General features: G+C 32.1%; 1 protein-coding gene across 1 annotated transcript; it reads right to left on the bottom strand.

Moving 5' to 3' along the window:
- Positions 1–4,540: 4,540 nt before the first annotated feature.
- On the bottom strand, positions 4,541–17,176 carry acvr2ab (activin A receptor type 2Ab). Its single transcript, XM_073851555.1, has 10 exons — positions 16,938–17,176; positions 16,682–16,785; positions 14,380–14,534; positions 11,552–11,695; positions 9,867–10,010; positions 9,186–9,331; positions 8,069–8,183; positions 7,016–7,154; positions 6,796–6,926; positions 4,541–4,753 (listed from the first exon to the last, which is right to left on the bottom strand). The coding sequence occupies exons 1-10, from the start codon at positions 17,174–17,176 to the stop codon at positions 4,559–4,561; spliced, it is 1,512 nt and encodes a 503-aa protein (XP_073707656.1). The 3' UTR covers positions 4,541–4,558.
- Between the last annotated feature and the right edge of the window lie 3,311 nt (positions 17,177–20,487).

The raw sequence follows: 20,487 nt of genomic DNA, 5'->3' as shown, positions 1-20,487 counted from the left end.
GTGGACTTCATCAAAAACTATTTTAAACGATTTTCAAACTTTTGAGTAATCTCTTTTTTAGACTGTTCCACCTCTGGGTGTATCACTGGTTGGTTTTAATTCAAGTAAAAAGTAAAAAAAAAAAGGCTGCATTTACTTGATCAAAAGTACTATAAAAAAAGTAATATTGTGAAATATTATTACAGTTTAAAATAATGGTTTTCTATTTTTATATATTTTTAAGTATAATTTATTTCTGTGATGCAAAGCTGAATTTTAATCAGCCATTACTTCAGTCTTCAGTGTCACAAGATTCTTCAGAAATTATTCTAATATGATGATTTATTACTTTTGTTATCAGTGTTGGAAACAGTTGTGCTGCTTAATATTTTTTGGAACCTGTAATGTTTTTTTTCAGGATTCTTTGATTAAATAAAAAGTAGAAAAGAAAAATTTATTCAAATTAGAATTTTTTTCAGACAATACAAGTCTTTGCTATTACTTTTAATCAATTTCACACATACTTGCTGAATAAAAGTATTAATTTCTTTCAAAAAAAGAAATAAAAAATTACCACAAACTTTTAAATGTTAGTTTATATTGTTACAAAATATTTCTATTTTAAATCAATGCTGTTCTTTAAGTGAAATTTCACAGGTTCAAACAAAATTTTCAACAACTTTGTTTTACTGATAATAATCAGAAATGTTTCTTGAGCAGCAAAATCAACATATTAGAATGATTTCTGAAGGATCATGTGACACTGAAGACTGGAGTAATGATGCTGAAAATTCAGCTTTGATCACAGAAATAAATTACATTTTAAAATATATTCACATAGAAAACAGTTATTTTACATTACAATAATATTTCACAGTATTACAGTTTTTTTTCTGGATTTTTTAAACCAAATAAATGCAGCTTAGATGAGCAGAAGAAACTTAATAAACTTTTTTTTCTCAGTGAAATACAGTACTTCAGAATGTTTTATTTTTATTGCATCCAAGATTTCGTTTACACAGTATATGTGTGTACTGTGTATATTTATTATGTATATATAAAGACACACATACATTATATGTTTTGAGAATATTTACATGTATTCACATCCATATATTTATATTATATATAAATATATTTGATTTTTCTTAAATATATACATGCATGTGTGTATTTATATTTACATAATAAATATACACAGCACACACACATGTACTATGTAAACAAAATCTTTTATTTTGGATGCAATTAATTGCTTGACAGCACTATTTATTTTAAATGTGAATTCATTTCATGTATATAGGGCCAAGAATATGTATTCAACTAGGGTCAATAATGATTTCATGACGATTTAAAGATGTTAGGAATAAGTTTGTCAGCTCGTCTGCATTCATTAATGAAAAAAAGATTATAAAGAAAATGTTTTATATTTTTTTAAAAAGAGAATCACATGCATAATCAGTGAATTTGGGCCTGCAGACATTGAAAGACAATAAAACGTCATAGAAAATCCCCCGCAGTACAATCTTCTGGAATAATTTCTTTATAAAGGACTTGTTTTCGATTAGTGACACCAAAAAGAACAGAGCAACATCATGCTAGTCTAATAATTTAAAACCAACAATCATATTTACATTATTCATTTGCTGTACATGTGTGTTGTCGGGGGGGGTTACAGATTGATCTGAAATGTCTTTTACAAACCTGTTTCTCACCCAACACTTGGTTTGTCGGGAAACACATTCAGGGCAATAACAAGCGGCGTTTGTTTTCACAGTACTGAGAGTTTGTCACATTATTAATGAAATAAATAGAAGCGGTTCTCGACTCCGTATGCTACAGTTGCAATCGCTGCTGCATGTCGGTTGCATAATCGCTGTAAGTGAGCAGAATCCTGCGTCCCTGAATACTGCTGTAGTGTTTCAGAAAGAGAAGAAGAGACAGAGATGAAGGAGAATGTGGCGTTAGACAGATTTAAAGCCCTGAAAGATGCGATTGTGCGCAAACACTGTCATTAAATAAGGTCATTTTTCCCTCAAGGTCAACTTCTAGTGTTGGGAAAGGGATGTTCTGCACCCATGTTAACAGCTTTTTCTGCTAAATGAGCATTTGCTGTCGGTTCAATCTAGTTTTTAACTGCGCCATCCTTCAACAACAGCCACTTTGTAAAGATGCATCACATCATAAATCAATCTTAAATGGTTCAGATCAGATCTTGTTCCTAATGTCATTTCTAACAGCACAAGCTTTCACACACTTTACTCTTTACTTTTTTCTGCTGGTGTTTGATTTCTGACTGTTTGATTTGGAAGCTTATTTCAGACACGGGATAACAAATAAATATAATTGTGACTTTTTTTCTCACAATTCTAAAGAAACGTGCAATTCTGGGGCAAAAAGTCAGAATTGTGAGATATAAACTGATTCCTACTTTTTTTCTTTCAGTCCTTTTTTTTATATCTCATGATTCTGATTTTATCTCTCAGACTTTCTTTTTCTGTATTACGAGATATAAACTTGTACTTGCAAAAAAGTTGCAATTGCCGTTTTTACTTTTTAAGCCTGTTTCCGCCCCTGAATAAAACGTAAAAAAGGTCATTGCGACTTTTTATCTCTCTCAATTTTGAGTTTACATCTCGCAATTCTACTTTTTTCTCAGAACTGTGAGATAAAAGTTATAAAAATCAGAATTGCGAGAATTCAGTTAGAATTGTGAGATATAAACTTGCAATTTCTGTGAATGTGTTTTTTTCTCTTCAGAACTGGACTTTTATAACTCGCAAGTTTATCTCACAATTCTAAAAAAAAAAATTCAGAATTGAGAGATACAAAGTTGCAATTGCAAAAAAAAGAGTCAGAATTATGAGATACTAATAAATTAATTCCGAACTTTTTTCTTTTAGAATCTCATGATTCTGATTTTATCCCTTAGACTTTCTTTTTCAGTATTACGAGATATAAACTTGTAATTCCACCAGAATTTATGGTGGAAACTATGGAAGCCCGTTTCCGCCCCTGAATAAAAAAAAAGAGAATTGCGAGTTTACGTCTCAGAATTGCGTCATATAAACCCATAATTTGGACTTTTTTCCCCTCAGAATCGTGAGATTCAAATGCTCAATTGTAAGTTATAAAGTCAGAATTGTGTGATATAAACTTGAAATTCTGTGAATATATCAGTCTTTTTTCTCCTCAGAACTAGACTTTATATCTCACAATTCTAAGAAAAAAGTCTGAATTGTGAGATACAAAGTTGCAATTGCAAACAAATTTTCAGAATTGTGAAATACAAAGTCACAATTGCAAAAAAAAGTCAGAATTGTGTGATATTAACAATTCTGTGAACATATCTCAGAACTGGATTTTATTTCTAGCAATGTGAATTTATATCCTGCAATTCTGAGAAAAAGTCAGAATTGTAAGATAAAGTCGCAATTACCTTTTTTATTTTTTATTCAGTGGCAGAAACAGTCTTCCATAGGAAACAAAAAAACTGAATTGAGAGGAAAAAAATTGCAAGATATAAACTCAGAATTGTGTGATTTAACTTGGAATCGCAAGAAAAAAGTCAATTCTAATTTTATGTCTTGTGATGTTTTTTTCAGAATTGCAAAACAAGTCTGTATTATGAGAGAAAAAGCCTTTAAAAAAAGTTTTAAACTTCCATAGCTTGACATCATGACTTGTCAGCCCAAGTTTCTGAACCCTAACACTGAATAGGCGTTAACATGTTAATATAGTGATCATAATCTAGAAAGCTGAAGTGCAGAATATGAGTTGTTTTTGAAGTGAAGTGTCGAAATGAACTCTCCATCATTTGATTCGCTGGATTATTCCTCGCATTAGGCCACTAGAAGATAAATACGAATTAAAAACACTTTGACAATTACGGAGGCTCATTTTGCAAATGATGTGTCACTAAAATAAAAAATTGTGTTGAAAAAATACAGTGGTAAAATGTCTGAATTGATCGACCGTTGGCAGACGTTAATATTGGACCCTGGATTCTGTGATTGAGTGAAGCGAGCGTTGATTCCTCACGATACGACCCTTTAGAAAGAGTAGCCAAGCTGCGATGAAATGAAGCAGAAATGCGAAAGGCAGAAACACTACCGTGTGTTACAGCTACTCGCCTCGCCTCCGTAGCAGCTGTTCAGAAAAAGCACGAGAAATCGAAATGAGGTATACCTGTTTAGGGAGGTTTATGGTTATTTCAGCATAATTCCTCATAAATCGGTGTGATTCGCTGCTGCTGAACGGCAGACATTCAGAAGTGTCTCGTATTGGCATGACGGTAATGATTCGCAGAAACGAACAGCAAACGCAGTCCAGAGTTTCGCCCTTTTTATACTAAAATCATGAGAGCTGCTGTTCGTATAAAACACAAAAGTCTTTCCTTTATGCATAAAAGAGGTTTTGGTGCAAACGGAGACGTCCGTGTGTGTCTCGTCTCTTGAGTTCCTCCGAGAGTAAGTGCGAGTCGTTGAATCGTTCCTGCGCTCGTTTTGCTCATCGCGAGTCATTCGTAGTCCGCTTTTCTCTCGCACACACTGCGTTACGATTGGCTGAGAGAGCGGCATCATAGGCTGGATTCTTTAGGGGGGAAGTCCAGGTTGGTCACCATTGTGACGACGGAGAGGATGTCATCGGGGGCGATGAGGTTGGTGTTGCGCTGCATTGAGATGATGCGCTCCTCCACGCATCCCGCAGACAGACGCGCCTCGGCCTCGTGGTCCCAGCACTCCTCGATGGTCTCATAGAGCATCGCCAGACCCTACACATATACACATGAAAAAATAATAATAATGAAAGCTGTCCATGTGGTGTGCATCTCTTTTTTGGAGCTACATGAATAAAACCTGAACATCATGCAACTAAAGCAAGAAAATCTAGTCACATGACCATCACTAACTTGTGACTCTGGAGCACAAAACCAGTCTTAAGTCGCTGGGGTATATTTGTAGCAATATCCAAAAAAACATTGTATGGGTCAAAATTATTGCTTTTTCTTTTATGCTAAAAATCATTAGGATATTAGGTAAAGATCATGTTTCATGGTGATATTTTGTAAATTTCATACCATAAATATATCAAAACTTTTCAAAAATTTAAAAAAATTCAAAAACCTTATCAAAATTTTTGATACAAAGTCGCAATTGCAAAAAAAAATCTGAATTGTGTGATATAAACTCGAAATTCTGTGAATATATCAGTCTTTTTTTCTTTTCAGAACTGGACTTTATAATGCGCAATTGCAAGTTTATATCTCACAATTGGCCAACTTTAAAGGCGATTTTCTCAATATTTTGATTAATTATTTGATTTAGCATGCTATTTAGTCTTAAGTAGCATGGGTATATTTGTAGCAATAGTCAAAATTATAAATTTTTCTTTAATGCCAAAAACTATTAGGATATTAAGTAAAGATGTTGCATGAAAATATTTTGTACATTTCCTACCATAAATATATCAAAACTTTAATTTCTGGCGCTACATGAATAAAACCTGAACATCGTGCATCTTCGAGCATCTTTAACTTCAACAAAAGCAAGAAAATCTGGTCAACTGTACGAAGGGTCACGTGACCAAATCACTCATTTGTTTACAATCTAGAAATATATAAGAATATGTTTCAGATTCCATATTTTTAATATAACTTTGGCTTTATTGTTAAAACTACTGAAAACTCTTTGTTATTCAAAATAAAGCTGAAATAAATAGAAATATTAGGTAACAAAAAACAAACTCTTTAATTCAGGTAACATTTTCAGCTAACAAATTTCACTTAAAAATTACTGAAATTACTAAAACTCAAATAAAAATAAAGCTAAATAGAAATTAAAAATAAACAATTCAAAATATTAAATACTATAACACTATATAAATAATACTAAAATAACAATGTGTTACTTTTATATTTTATTTGCTGACAAATAAAATTGAAAAACTATATTAAAAAATCTTATTCAGGTTAGTACTAAACAAAAAATAACATGCATTTTGTATGATCCCTCTTATTTTGGTAAAATAATTAACATTTTGTAGATTCTGCAAAGTTTTGACTTCATCTGTATTTCTATAGTCATGTGGTTCGTTTAAGGTTTCTGTGGCCACACATAGGTAATATTTGTATTATTTTTTATTACTTGACAATGCATTGATTGGGTAATAAAAAGTGTCTCTATATGTGACCCTGGACCACAAAACCAGTCTTAAGTCGCTGGGGTATATTTGCAGCAATAGCCAAAAATACATAGTATGGGTCAAAATTATTTATTTTTCTTTTATGCCAAAAATCATTAGGAAATTATGTAAAAATCATGTTCTATGAAGATTTTTTTGTAAAATACCTACTGTAAATATATCAAAATGTAATTTTTGATTAGTTATATGCATTGTTAAGAACTTAATTTGGACAACTTTGAAGGTGATTTTCTCAGTATTTTGATTTTTTTGCACCCTCAGATTCCTGATTTTCAAACAGATGTATCTCGGCCAAATATTGTCCTATCCAAACAAACCATACATCAATAGAAAGCCTAATTATTGAACTTTCATATGATGTATACATCTCAGTTTTGTAAAATTTAACCTTATGACTGGTTTTGTGGTCCAGGGTCACATATAATTACTTAAGATGTGTAAAAACTTATTACATTATACTGGAAAGATTATTAAGACCTTAATGTTTGTTTAAATTAACATTACTGATGAACATGAATTAAACAGTATACAAGGTCAACCGAGCTCACGCTGACTTTAAAATGTTAAAATGCAAAATGTTTGAAAATATAATGTAGTTTGCGTGTGTAGTACCGTATGCTTTAGCCAGTGTTCTCTGAATATCGGCCGCAGTTTCTTATGCACAACAACATCTTGCATGTCCTCCAGAGACGGATGAAGACCGGCCTCCTCCTCAAACGGCAGACAGAACTCATCCACGGGACCTGAGACACACACAAACACATATATATAGATCAGCACTGGTTTATCCCATGACACAGAGTCTGAGTGTGAGTGAATGAGTGTTTGTTACCGTCGGCCGCTGTACAGCGAGAGGCCAGTTCCCAGAGCACCAGACCCACGGCGTACATGTCGATTCTCAGAAACGCGTCGCGCTGGAAACTGATCGCTCCTTCCAGCACCTCCGGAGCCATGTAACGCCGCGTTCCCACCTTTACACAAGACAAGCAATTAGGGCTGGGTGATATGGCAAAAAAAAAATATCACAATATTTTTTTTCATATCAGTCGATATCGATAATTATCACGATAAATGTCAAATCTTTATATCTATCCATTTTAAAGGCAGATTTTTACTCCTGAGTGAAAGAAAAACTAGACAGTTAATTATTATTATTTATGGTTTATTGTCAGAACATGACAAATACTTTCCAAACAATGATCAATTGAGGAAGAATACAGAATAGAATATTACTAGTAAAATCAACATCAATAGAATACAATATTATTAATATTAATAGAATATATATAAAACCTTTTTATAAAAAAAATAAGAACTGTAATATGATACAACACACGCTCTGACTGTAAATGCACAGTGATTTTTAATTATATTTATCATTCAACAAAAATAAGAATAGACAAATCTTTCCAGCATGCCAATCCCTTTGTGCAGCTGATTTAACACATTTTGTATAAAAAAAATAATAATAATAATAATGGCTCAGGGCTCTACGCTTACTCTTCTTGCTAATCTAAAAAATTAAATTTTTTATCAAAACTCTGATAAAAAAATTAGCCTTCCTATTACGATGTGATATTTGACTCCTCAAAGTGATTTACAGGGGAATTTTGTTTTTTACCTTTGTTTTTACCTTTTCATATGTTTAACGAGGCTCAGAGGTGACATGAGAGCAATCAAAATGATCATTAATTCATGTTTTAAATATAAAATTTTGAATACAGAAATATTAAAGATTTAAATAAATGAACAGATCTGCCAGCAGGTGGCGGTAAGACACTGATTTAATTACTGAATCATATCATTCATTTGATTCGTTCGAACAGATGGTTCATTTGGGAATAAAGCATTCTTTTTGCAATGATTTTTGGTTGATCGTACTCACCTGTCCGTGTGTGTCACCTGTAGATTTCCCTGCTTCAAACTTGAGAGCCAGGCCAAAGTCAGCAACACAGGCGGTTAAATCACTCTTCAGTAACACATTTTTACTCTTGATATCTCTGAGAGAGAGACAGAGAGAGAGAGAGAAGTTAACATCTAATCTGGGGTCTAGGGTTCAAGTTTAGCAAAAAATAGTGTAAATGTAAAATAAAATAAATAATATACATTTACATGTACATATACATTTCAGATTAAAATAACTATATGTAAGTATATAGAAATGCATAAATAAAACATCTAAGATTACTTGACCATATTGTAGTGCTCTGCAATGATTAATCGTGATTAATTGCATCCAAAATAAAACCTTTTGTTTACATAAAATGTGTTTATTTATTATGTATATATAAATACACACACATACAGTATATATTTTAAAACTATTTACATGTTTATATTTTTATTGATATAATTAAAATTACATATATTTCATATATAAACATTTTTCTTAAAGATCCATGCTTGTGTTATATTTATATATACATTATAAATATATACATAGTACACACATATATTATGTAATCAAGAACTTATTTTGGATGCAATTAATCGTTGCACAGCACTACTATAATGAACAAAAAAAAAACTTAATGCAAACATTTCTAATATATAAATTGCATCTGTATAAAAAATATATATAGAGATTATAAAAATGTAAACATAATGTAAATAAAAAAGAAAGATATTCATTTTATATATATATATATAATATGTTATAAATAAATATTTAAATAATATATCTAGCGATACATTTCTGTTACAAGTAAAATAAAAAAAGACTTTTTCACAAATATTTACATTAAACATTTATCACAGTGTTAAGTGTCTTTATACAGTAAAATATAGAGATAAATATTAAAATATTAAAGTACATTGAATTAAAATAAGTCAATAAATAATACATCTAACTACATTAAGATAAAGAATTGAAGGGAAAAACTCAAATGCAACTTAATAGAGATCAAATATTATATTGTTTTGCACATATTTATAATATGCTCCTATTTGGAAGTCTGTGGCATTGAAACAGATCTGATCTAAAAGAGAGGAGTGTTTTGTACCTGTGTGCAATAGCAGGCTTGTGACCGTCCTTCAGGTTGGGAATGTCCTCGTGTAAATACGCCAACCCTCGCACAAACGTCTGCGCTATCAGACACAGCTCATTCCACGACACAACATTCGCCTTCAGGAAATCCGTCAGTGAACCCTGAGTACAAACACACACACAGAAGATATCATCACATGCTTCAAAAGACTCAAACATGTGACACAGTGAGGTCACCATAGTGATGTAGAACGCTATTGTTTAAAATGTTTTGTACACAGGTGTGTATATGTGTGTGTGTATATGTGTGTGTGTGTGTGTGTGTGTGTGTGTGTGTGTGTGTGTGTGTGTGTGTGTGTGTGTGTGTGTGTGTGTATGTGTGTGAGTGTGTGTGTGAGTGTGTGTGTGTGTGTGTGTGTGTGTGTGTGTGAGTGTGTGTGTGTGTGTGTGTGTGTGTGTGTGTGTGTGTGTGTGTGTGTGTGTGTGTGTGTGTGAGTGTGTGTGTGTGTGTGTGTGAGTGTGTGTGTGTGTGAGTGTGTGTGTGTGTGTGTGTGTGTGTGTGTGTGTGTGTGTGTGTGTGTGTGTGAGTGTGTGTGTGTGTGTGTGTGTGTGTGTGTGTGTGAGTGTGTGAGTGTGTGTGTGTGTGTGTGTGTGTGTGTGTGTGTGTGTGTGTGTGTGTGAGTGTGTGTATTTATACCTTCTCATGGTACGATGTGATGAGCCAGAGCTCGATATCGACTCCATTTCCTCTTTTTTCTGCTCCAATGAAGTGAAGGATATTTTCATGTTTCATTCCGCTCAAACTAAAAATCTCATATTCATTCTGCCACGACTGCTTATTCTAAGACAGATCACAGAAAACACATCAACATTTACTCACACTGTAAAACAATCCACTTTCATACAGTTGTGATCAGTGTATGATGTAACTAGTTATTAAGTAATTAGTTACTGATATTTAATTACCTTTTCTATGAAAAGTACAGTAAAGTAAGGGATTGCTCTTATTTATTCTGTAATTTAATTACAGTTACTTCTTATGTACTGTACTTAAACTGTGTAGTATTAAGTTCCAGTTCTCACTATTAACAAGTTATTATCAGTGTTGGGGGTAATGCATTACAACTTACGTAAAAATTTTACTTTTTCCAAGTAACTAGTAAAGTAACACATTACTTTTTGATTGACAAGAAAATATTTGAGTTATTTTTTTAATAAAGTAATGCCAGTTAGTTTTTTCCCCCCATTTATTGATTAAAAGCTCTCCTTTGTTGAGAGATATCATGAGTAAGATGTTACTTTAGTTCTAGAATAAATGTGAACATGCATTAATTCATCTCACTCACTAAAAAACAGATACAGTGTTCTTCAAAATAAATAAAAACACTGAAATTCAACGGAAATCTGCAATAATTAAATATGTTAAATAATACAAATATCCTTTATGTATTTAATCCCATTTTATTAATCTTCGATGATCCAATTCATCCATACTAATAAGCAAAAATTACTCAAGGTATTCTAACATTTGTTTTCCTATTTTATTGCTGAAGAGTTGACATTTTTTCTGTACAGACGTCAATTTACTTTTCTCTAAGCCTGAAGCTTTTGATGTAAAACACTTTTATATTTGACAAAAATAGAACTTTTTAAATTAAAAACAAACAAGCAAGCCCTGCCCAGATTTAAAAAGTAACGCTAAAGTAGCGTAACATTACTTTCCATTACTAAGTAACATAATTAGTTACTTTTTTAGGGAGTCTCTCAATATTGTAATGCATTACTGTTAAAAGTAACTTTCCCCAACACTGGCTAATAACAAGAGTATATGTCTGGGATATTGTCTGTTTATTATTTCTAAATTCTACTCAATTCCTACCCAAATTTATTTTGTAGGGTAAATACAATTTGTGCACTTTTTTGTTTTAAAATACATATTTAATTTAGTTTGGGAGATTGCATTTGTAACAAAATATGCATGTTACCACCATACCTCAGAGGTATCATGAAACATAATTGCAACAATATAACATTTTTTGCAGATAAATACATATTAATTAATATTTCCAAGATCTTGAAATCAACATGATGGCAGCCTCCTTTTTAGAAAAATCTGGATTTAGGCTCATTTGATAAAAATTTTTAAAAAATCAAAATTGCGCTTAAATTTTCATGCACAGCGTATTAAACTAATTTTAAATGCATGGCAATGCATTTTATAAAAAAACAAACAAACAAGAATTTTTACAAATTCTGCCTCTCATTTGCCACCCGAAGTGAAGAATGACCCCACAAGCTTTTTTGCCTATTGTATTATTATAAATCATCTATGTCGAAGCTGAAGGTAAACATGGACAAACATTAATGAAACACATCAGCTACCTGCACAGGGAAGATTTTGACAGCCACGTGTTCGTTGAGCAGCTGTGCTTTCCAGACGCAACCGAAGCGTCCGCGAGCCTTCAGCTCCAGCAGCTGCAGCGGCTTCTGACCCAATAACGGCGACGGAGGCGTCAAACCCGGATCCTAAGGACAACAAACACAACCGTCTGAACCCATGATTCATTCACATACATCAAAACAAACACACAGCATCTGATGCAGGAGAATATTACAAAAATATACAAAAATGTTAATCCATGCACACTAGAAATAAATCGATCAAACGACGGCGACCGCATCACAAACTCATGACAGGAGGAGAACTAAAGCATCAGCAGGGCAGGATGGGAGAATTTGTGAGGAATGAAGCTCTTACCTCTATCATGATATGAAAGGCGTGCTAGCAGGAGAGGAACAGAGGGGTTTACTGTTTCTAGCACACAAGCGCTGGGATGTGAGTAAGTACAAGCCTTGAACCATCACAGCGTGAGAATGAGAAACACTGATGAGACTGTGAGAATTAGGGCTGGGAATCGATTCCAAAGATCAAGCGGAATCAACTTTTCATTGAGGGCTGTTTTCAGTTTAACAAAGCATATCTAAAAAAGAGAGCTGCATCCTATGAAAGCTGCATATCTCAGTCATCAAACATCGCTGAGCGTCGATTCACGGTAATAAACTGAACGAAAACGTCGGTACTGAGATTGTCTGAGTTTGAGGATGCAAAAAATACTTTTTTTGTCTTGTTTCCAGCCAAAATATTAAAAAATTCTTAAATCAAGAAGGATTTTCTAGACAAGTCGTGTTTTTATATATATAATTAAGTGCATTTTTGCTTAAAAAAAGCAAAATAATCTGCCATGTGTGTAAGAAAAATAATCTTGTTTTCTCTTTGAAATAAGATGATATTTTGCTTGTTCTAAGTAAAACTTGTTTTTTTTTTCTGAAAAAAAAATACTTTTTACTTGTCTAGAAAATCCTTCTTGATTTAATATTTTTAGATATTTTGGCTGGAAACAAGACAAAAGTAAGCAAAAGTAATCTAAGTAAGAAAAGCATTTCTTGCAGTGCATTTATTCACCTCACACTAATAGTATTTATAACTCTGATTTATTTCCATGAAAAGGTTCTTTCGGATATATTGTTTTAATGAACCAGTTCACAAAGGTTATTTCACGGTGGAACTGACTTATGTTGTCCACAATATTCAGCGATTTATTTAGCAATTTTTATGAGAAGGCTACTTTCTATGACTTTCGAATATCATGCAGTCTTGGCAAAATTAGGTTCCTTCGATCTATAAAACAAGAATTGAAGGCAGTAGTGAGGAATTGATTCTTAAAATCAAATCCTGTCAATTCCAGAACCAGGAATCAGACTTATTTCCAAAAATTATGAGTTGAACAGCTTTAGTGAGAACATGTGATGGATTCTCATATGTTGTGATGAGACACTGACATGGAAATCCATCCAATCAAATCTTAGTGCTGGTCAAGAAGGACCAATCACAATCCTTTGACTAAGTACACAACATGAAGATTGTTAAAAAATGATTAATTTATTTATTTTTTTAATTCTGGGATGGTATGCATCCTTCAAATTAACAGATTTATTTTTTCTGGTGTATTACTGTAATTAAAAAAAATCAAATAAATGAGATTTGAATGTTGCTCAATCAGCCCCTTAGGAATAAGAAAATGTAGTTAGAAACAAGCTAGAACACAGCAAAATTATTATTTTGTCTTGTTTTCCAGTACATATATCTTGTTTTCCCCAAATAAGATTACTTGAGATGAGGTTAAAACTAAGAACTAAAGAGCTTAAAAACTAAGTAGCACAGGTATATTTGTAGCAATAGCCAAAAATACATTGTATGGGGCAAAATGATAAATTTTTATTTTATATCAAAAATCATTAGGATATTAAGTAAAGATCATGTTCCATGAAAATATTTTGTAAATTTTCTGCAATAAATATATCAAAACTTAATTTTTTATTAGTAATATGCATTGCCAGGAATTTTATTTGGACAACTTTAAAGGTGATTTTTTTTTTTTATATTTGGATTTTTTTTTTTTCACCATCAGATTCCAGATATTCAATTAATTGTATTTTGAAAACAAATATTGTCCTATTCTAACAAACCATACATCAACGGAAAGCTTATTTATTCAGCTTTCATATGTATTCATCTCAGTTTCATAAAATATACCCTTATGATTGGTTTGTAAAACAAATCAAACAAAATTTAAATTAAACAAAACATAAAAATAAAATTTAATTCAAAATATTAACGAAAACGGTAACACGATTTTAATGATACTTAAGTAACACTGACTTGAAATGCAAGACATTGAGACTTGTTCCAAAAGAATTATTAAAGAAGAACTATTTTTGGTTCCACAAAGAACCATTCAGTCAAATGTTCTTTTAAGAACCATCTCTTTCTTGCATTTTTTTTATAATCTAAAGAACCTTCTTTTGCCACAAAGAACCTTTAAGGTTCATTAGATATTAAAAGGTTCTTTATGGAACCATTTAGACACAAAAGGTTCTTCTATGGCATCGTGAAGCATTTTTATTTTTAAGAGTGTACTGGCAGATACTTGTCTTAAACTGTACTGGACCACAAGATAAAAAATACAGTGAGAAAATCACATTGCAGAGAAAACATTTGCGCCCAATGGTAGGTTAATTGACTGTGGTTATTATGAAGGAGGAGCACAAATCTGTTATGTCAAAGACTCCCAAATGCTGCTGTTCTCCAAAATACATCTTCAGATATTTCTCTTGAGGATAAAGAGGATATTGAGATAGAGGTAGAGTACCTGTGACGGCACGAGCAGCGGCGGGTACGTCAACTTCAGATGCCGGTACATCCAGAAGGAGATGACGAGAATGATAGCAACAGCCATGACAGGAAGCAGAGAGTAGAGCAACGTGGGAAACAAGTCCGGCTTCGGGGGAACAGGGTTCAACGTGGCTGGAGAAAAAGAGAGAGAGAGATTAATTATGTAAAATATGACCTAAATCTGGATATTTAGAAAGCTAGTATCACATGCACTATTGCTCAAGAATTTGGGTGAAAGATTTTGAGTTTTTTTTTTTAAGAAATTAATATCTTTATACATGAAAGATACATTTATTCAATCAAAAGTGACAGTAACGACATTTATAATGCTACAAAAGATTTCTATTTCAAATAAATTTTGAATTTTTTTTAACTTTTTAACTTTCTATTCAATTAAGAATCCGGAAAAATAAAATGCATCTTAGTTTCTACAAAAATATTGGGCAGCACAACTGTTTTCGACATTGATACTAATCAGAAATGTTACTTGAGCAGCAAATCAGCATATTAGAATGATTTCTGAAAGATTATGTGACACTAATGATGCCGAAAATCCAGCTTTGATCACAGGAATATATGAAATTTGAACAGCTATTTTAAATTGTAATCACAATTTTTACTGCATTTCTGATCAAATAAATGCTTGGTGAGCAGAAGAGATTTCTAAAAATTAGACTTTTAAAAAATCGTACTGGACCTTAATTTGGTCAAAACTGCCCATTTAAACATTGACATATTTGACATATTTTAACATGATATTTAGAAGTGGGTTTATCTAAAATATTAGAAACTATAATAACAATCATCACGGAAAACTCCACAGACTTTGTGATCATGATTTCAGTGGACCTTAAATTGTAAAGTACTTAATATTTTACAGACGCTGAATTCAAAGGATTTTAGCTTCAAATCTCAATTAACATGACAAAAAATTCTTACTTAGATTTTTTTTGTCTTGTTTCCAGCCAAAATATCCATAAATTCTTAAAAAATAAGTATTTTCTAGATGAGTAAAAATTATTGTATTGTTTTCAGAAAAAAACAAGTCAAAATTAAGTGAGTTTTTGCTTGAAAAAAAGCTAAATAATCTGCCAATGGGGTAAGAAAAGCTATCTTGTTTTCTGTTTGAAATCAGATTTTTCTTCTTACCCCATTCACTGAAAAAAAAATTATTCATTGGTAGGTGGTTGCAATCATTTTATTTTGGCTACATTTAAATAAACAAATTTTGTCGACTAATTTTCAACATTGTTTTTTTACTTAAACGCTGCTTAAATAAATTTATTGCAACCACTTACCTTTAAAAATATTAGTAAATTCAATGAATCATTTTTTCAGTGTTGGCGGATTATTTTGCTTGTTCTGAGCAAAAACTGACTTAATTTTGACTTGTTTTTTTCTGAAAACTAGACAACAATTTTTACTCATCTAAAAAATCCTTCTTGATTTAAGTATTTGTAGATATTTTGACTGGAAACAAGACAAATACAAGTACAAAGTAAAGCACTGCAGTGAATATATAAGTGAAGGAGTACACTGCAAAAAGTGTTTTTGTTTTTTGTAAATCAAAATTAAGTGATTTTTTGCTTTTAGAACAAGAAAAATAATTTGCCAATGGGAAATGGCAAAAAAAAAAAAATAATAATAATAATAATTTTTTTCAATTCAAACTGAAAACCAGATTATTTTTCTTACCCCATTGGCAGATTATTTTGCGTGTTTCAAGCACAAACACTTAATTTTTACTTGTCTAGAAAGCCCTTCTTGATTTATTTTTATATCTGTGGCTGGAAACAGGACAAAAATTCAAGTAGGAAAATAATTTTTTTGCAGTGAGTATATAAGTGAAGGAGTATATTTTAGATTATTTTGCTTGTTCTAAGCAAAAACTCACTTAATTTTGACTAAAATATTTTTTACTCATCCTTTTTGATTTAAGAATTTTTTGGCTGGAAACAAGACAAAAAGTAAGTAAAGTACTGCAGTGAATATATAAGGTTTTAGACCCTCTTGTAGTGTAACATTCATGAAACACAGTTGAGTGCAGCTAAAAGTGTTTGAAGTCTGATTATTAGTCTTGAAATGTGCACAATGTCCCGATGTGCGCACTGTGCCGAACACTCTGTTCTGTTCTTCTAAAATGATGCTTTGTTCCTGCTGAGCAGCTTTTTTCACCCAAAGAAATGTGCTTATTTTAGTTCCAGTCTCTGGCAGCAGTGCTTCACACTATATATCTGTGTGTGTTTGTGTCTGAGAGCTCTGAAGTGTGTGTTACTCACTCTGAATCATCTCTGGACTGTAGAGGAACTTCTCGTTGCACATGTTTCCCTCGCAGCAGCAGAAGAAGACGTCTGGGTTCTCCTTACGCTCCACACACTCGCTGCTGCACACACACACACACACACACACACACACACACACACACACACACACACACACACACACACACACACACAGAGACAACATGTGTCATCATTCATGTCTCTGTTCACTTCAAAACATGCATGACGAATGCAAGCAGGTGTTTGAGCGTACCTGTCGTAGCAGTTAACGTCATCCAGCCAGCAGCCCTGCTTCACCATCTCGATGGTTCCTGAGCGGTTCTTCCAGGTGGAGAAACAGTGTCGTCGCTTGTCTTTTTCTCCATAACATGATTCGATTCCACTCCGGTTCGTTCCATCCTTCTCCCAGCTCACATTATAAAACGCACACTCTTGTGTTTCCGAGCGACCCAAAATTGCACCTGAAGCACATTTAAAAAAATAAAGACTCATTTTAAAGGTACAGTATGCTGTAAAAAAATACTTTTGAAAATTGTAAATTATTGAAGTACATTTTGAAGAAAATACTACTTAGTCTTTCTATTGTAATGTGTTACATTTACATTACATTACATTTAGACATACAGCAGATGCTTTAATCTGAAGCGACTTACAAAAGAGGACAATGGAAGCAATCAAAACCAACAAAAGAGCAATAACATGCTAAAAGCGCTATGACAAGTCTCATTAACTACTTATTATATATGGAAAGTTTTTCATTTATAAATGCGAATGGGCAGTGAAAAAAAACTAATTTTACTCATTTAAAAAAAGAAATTGGTCACTATCTGTGTACATTAAAAGAAACAAATAATAGCAAAGCAAAAAAAACAAAAACAATGGTAAATTACTTTAAGGCCTTAAATATATTGTTTTTTTGAATAACTTATAACTATTTGTACTTGATTATGGATATGTGATGTTACTGCTTTCCTTATTTTAATTTTAATTTTCTTTTTATGTTATGTTTTATGTATTATGTAATTGCCCTTGTAAGGTCTTTTTTTGTTTTGTTCTAAAAATTGCAACAAAAAAGTCTCGTTTAGCCTAACGCAGTACACGTATCAAGTTTTTTTTATTATATAATAAATAAAAAGAAAAGAGATCAAATAAAAGATAAAAAAACAGTTACTTGCTATTTCTTTGTAATTACTTGTAAAGTTATTTCTGAGCACAAATTGCTTCTCTAAATTTATTTTCAGTGTATCAAACTCAGCTATTTGAATTGTTAAAGTCAGATCGCTGAAAATGCCTAAAAACTACACTTTTTGATGTAATAAACTATGACTAACATCATCAATGGACCTCCAAGGGGGGAAAAAATGCTCCAAAAGTGTAGATGATTCATTTTATAATTTCAGGGCTTGTATAGTTCAAACCATTTAGATAGTGTCCCTCTCACAATTGATTTTAATAGCTGGATGTTGCTAGACTCAAACACAATACTCTAAAAAGCATAAAAACACAAACAGTGAAAATTGTCTATTTTCAAAATGAGTTTTCAGTGTGTTGTCACAATACATTGTGGAATTGCATGCAACCCAGGTGGAAAAAATGCATTTCCATTATGTACTCAAAGTGCTCTATTTTCACACACTAATTTTGTACTTAATATACTAAAAATTATACTTTAGTACTTCTTAGGAAAAACTTAAGATCAACTCGACGATGCTATTTTGGAACACTATAAATATGAACTAAAATGTGTTTTTAAAATACTATCTCTGTGAACCCATCTTTCATACTAGTCTAATTGAGTACACTAAAGAAGAATTATATAATAATTTTTAGTATATTTAGTACAAAATTAGTGCATTAAAATATAGCACTTTAAGTGCATTATGAAAGTGCACTGTTTTCACCTATGAATGCTGCCTAAATTGTTGTAAAATTGTTGCAAATTCATGCATGTCTTATATTTTGAATTTTATAATAATATTGCATGATGCTATTATAACTTTGTGAGGAACAGACTGGAACTTTAAATGTTATTCACTGATGATAAGATAAAATTCAGGTGAATTATTGCTTTAAGAGCTAATTAATATTTTAGAATTCTTTTGATAAAAAATACAGTAAAAACTGTAAAATCGTGAAATATTATTACAATTTAAAGTACAAAGTTTAAAGTACAATTTATCTGTTTACTATTTATATACTGTAAAATGTAATTTATTTCTGTGATCAAAGCTGAATTTTCAGCATCATTTCTCCAGTCTTCAGTGTCACAGGATTCTTCAGAAATCATTCTAATATTCTAATTTGCTTGCTCAAGAAAAAAGTCTGATTATTATCAATGTTGAAAATAGTTGTGCTGCACAATATTTAGTGGAAACTGATGCATTTTATTTTTCAGGATTCACAAATGAACAGAAAGTTCAAAAGAACACGATTTATTTGAAATACAGATCTATTCACTTAAAAAAATGCTTTTCTTATTTCGATTTTTCATCTTGTTTCCAGCCAAAATATTTAAACTATTTCAAACCAAGATGGATTTTTTAGACTTTTTAGTAAAAATTATTTTCTTGTTTTAAGAAAAAACAAGTCAAAATTAAGTGAGTTTTTGCTTGAAACGAGCAAAATAATCTGCCAATGGAGTAAGAAAAATAATCTCGTTTTCTGTTTGAAATAAGATTTTTTTTTTTTTGCTAACCCCATTGGTAGATTATTTTGCTTGTTCTAAGCAAAAACTTGACTTGTTTTTTTTTTCTGAAAACAAGAAAATAATTTTTACTTGTCTAAAAAATCCTTCCTGATTTAAGAATTTGTAGATATTTTGGCTGGAAACAAGACAAAAAAATCAAAGTAGGAAAATATTTTTTTTGCAGTGTTGTAACATCATAAAAGTTTTTTTCTGTCACTTTTGATCAATTTAATGCATCCTTGACAAATAGTGATAAGTTGTGTATTAATCTTTCTGACAAACTTTTGAACAGTAGTGTACATGAGCAGGAATGCCTCAGTGAGTGTGTTTCTCAAGAAAAAGGCTTGTATTTCATCCACAACAGCTCATTGAAGGAAAGGAATGCTAGAAAGGCGAGATGTGGAGCAATCGGACATTTCTGCTGACAGACTTCTTTGACCTCTCTCAATAATTCAACAAGCCCAACAGATTTCCATTCACGTCAGCCCACTGAACATTCAGCGAATTCCACGCAAGCGTCGCTGAGACACAAACATTAAAAGCCTTCATCGGGCTGCAGGGCAGAGATGCGTGATAAAGAAATAATTACGAGCTTTCAGAGTAATAGTCGAGTTACTTTCATAAATCACAGCATTAAACAAGCCGACAGGCACCGATCTCTCACACCATCTCATCCAGCTTGTTCAGTTCCAGCCGTTGGAAATATTTCTGCGATGGATCATTTCTTTCCTAAATGTCACTTTCATTCTTCTGGAGTCACGTGTGAGTTTCTGAATGGTGTGTTTGTGCCTGGAGGAACCTTCTGATGTCTCAACTTGTGTCTGCTTTCTCATTAAAAGTCATTTATCTTCTCTTAATGACCTCAATTAAGATAAAATCATCAGTCTGTCTACATATTCCATTGAAGTCAATGCAAAGCTTTTTATCAGTAACTTTAATGTCTTCTTTTTGAAATCTGAACATGAGCAATAAATCATCTGCATTAAACAAGCAGTCTCTGAATATTAATCTGGAAGTATTTAAAAAATAATAATCAAACACACTCTTACCAGCAGAGGGCGATGATGCTCAGCCACTCACTAACCAACAAAAACAGCAATAATTGCACACTTTGTGT

Source organism: Garra rufa, chromosome 12, assembly GCF_049309525.1.
Source record: "Garra rufa chromosome 12, GarRuf1.0, whole genome shotgun sequence".
NCBI lineage: Eukaryota > Metazoa > Chordata > Actinopteri > Cypriniformes > Cyprinidae > Garra > Garra rufa.
Note: the sequence above shows the minus strand (reverse complement) of the source record. Positions and strands in the feature narration are given on the sequence as shown.

Bases quoted from the DNA above. Each gene is read 5' to 3' on its own strand.
- acvr2ab (XM_073851555.1), bottom strand. From the start codon at position 17,176: ATGAGTCTTTATTTTTTTAAATGTGCTTCAGGTGCAATTTTGGGTCGC. The intron at 14,535-16,681 runs GTGAGTAACACA...CTTTTTCTCCAG, and splicing joins CAGTCCAGAGATGATTCAGA to CCACGTTGAACCCTGTTCCC. The intron at 7,155-8,068 runs GTGAGTACGATC...TCTTGTGTAAAG, and splicing joins CAGGTGACACACACGGACAG to GTGGGAACGCGGCGTTACAT.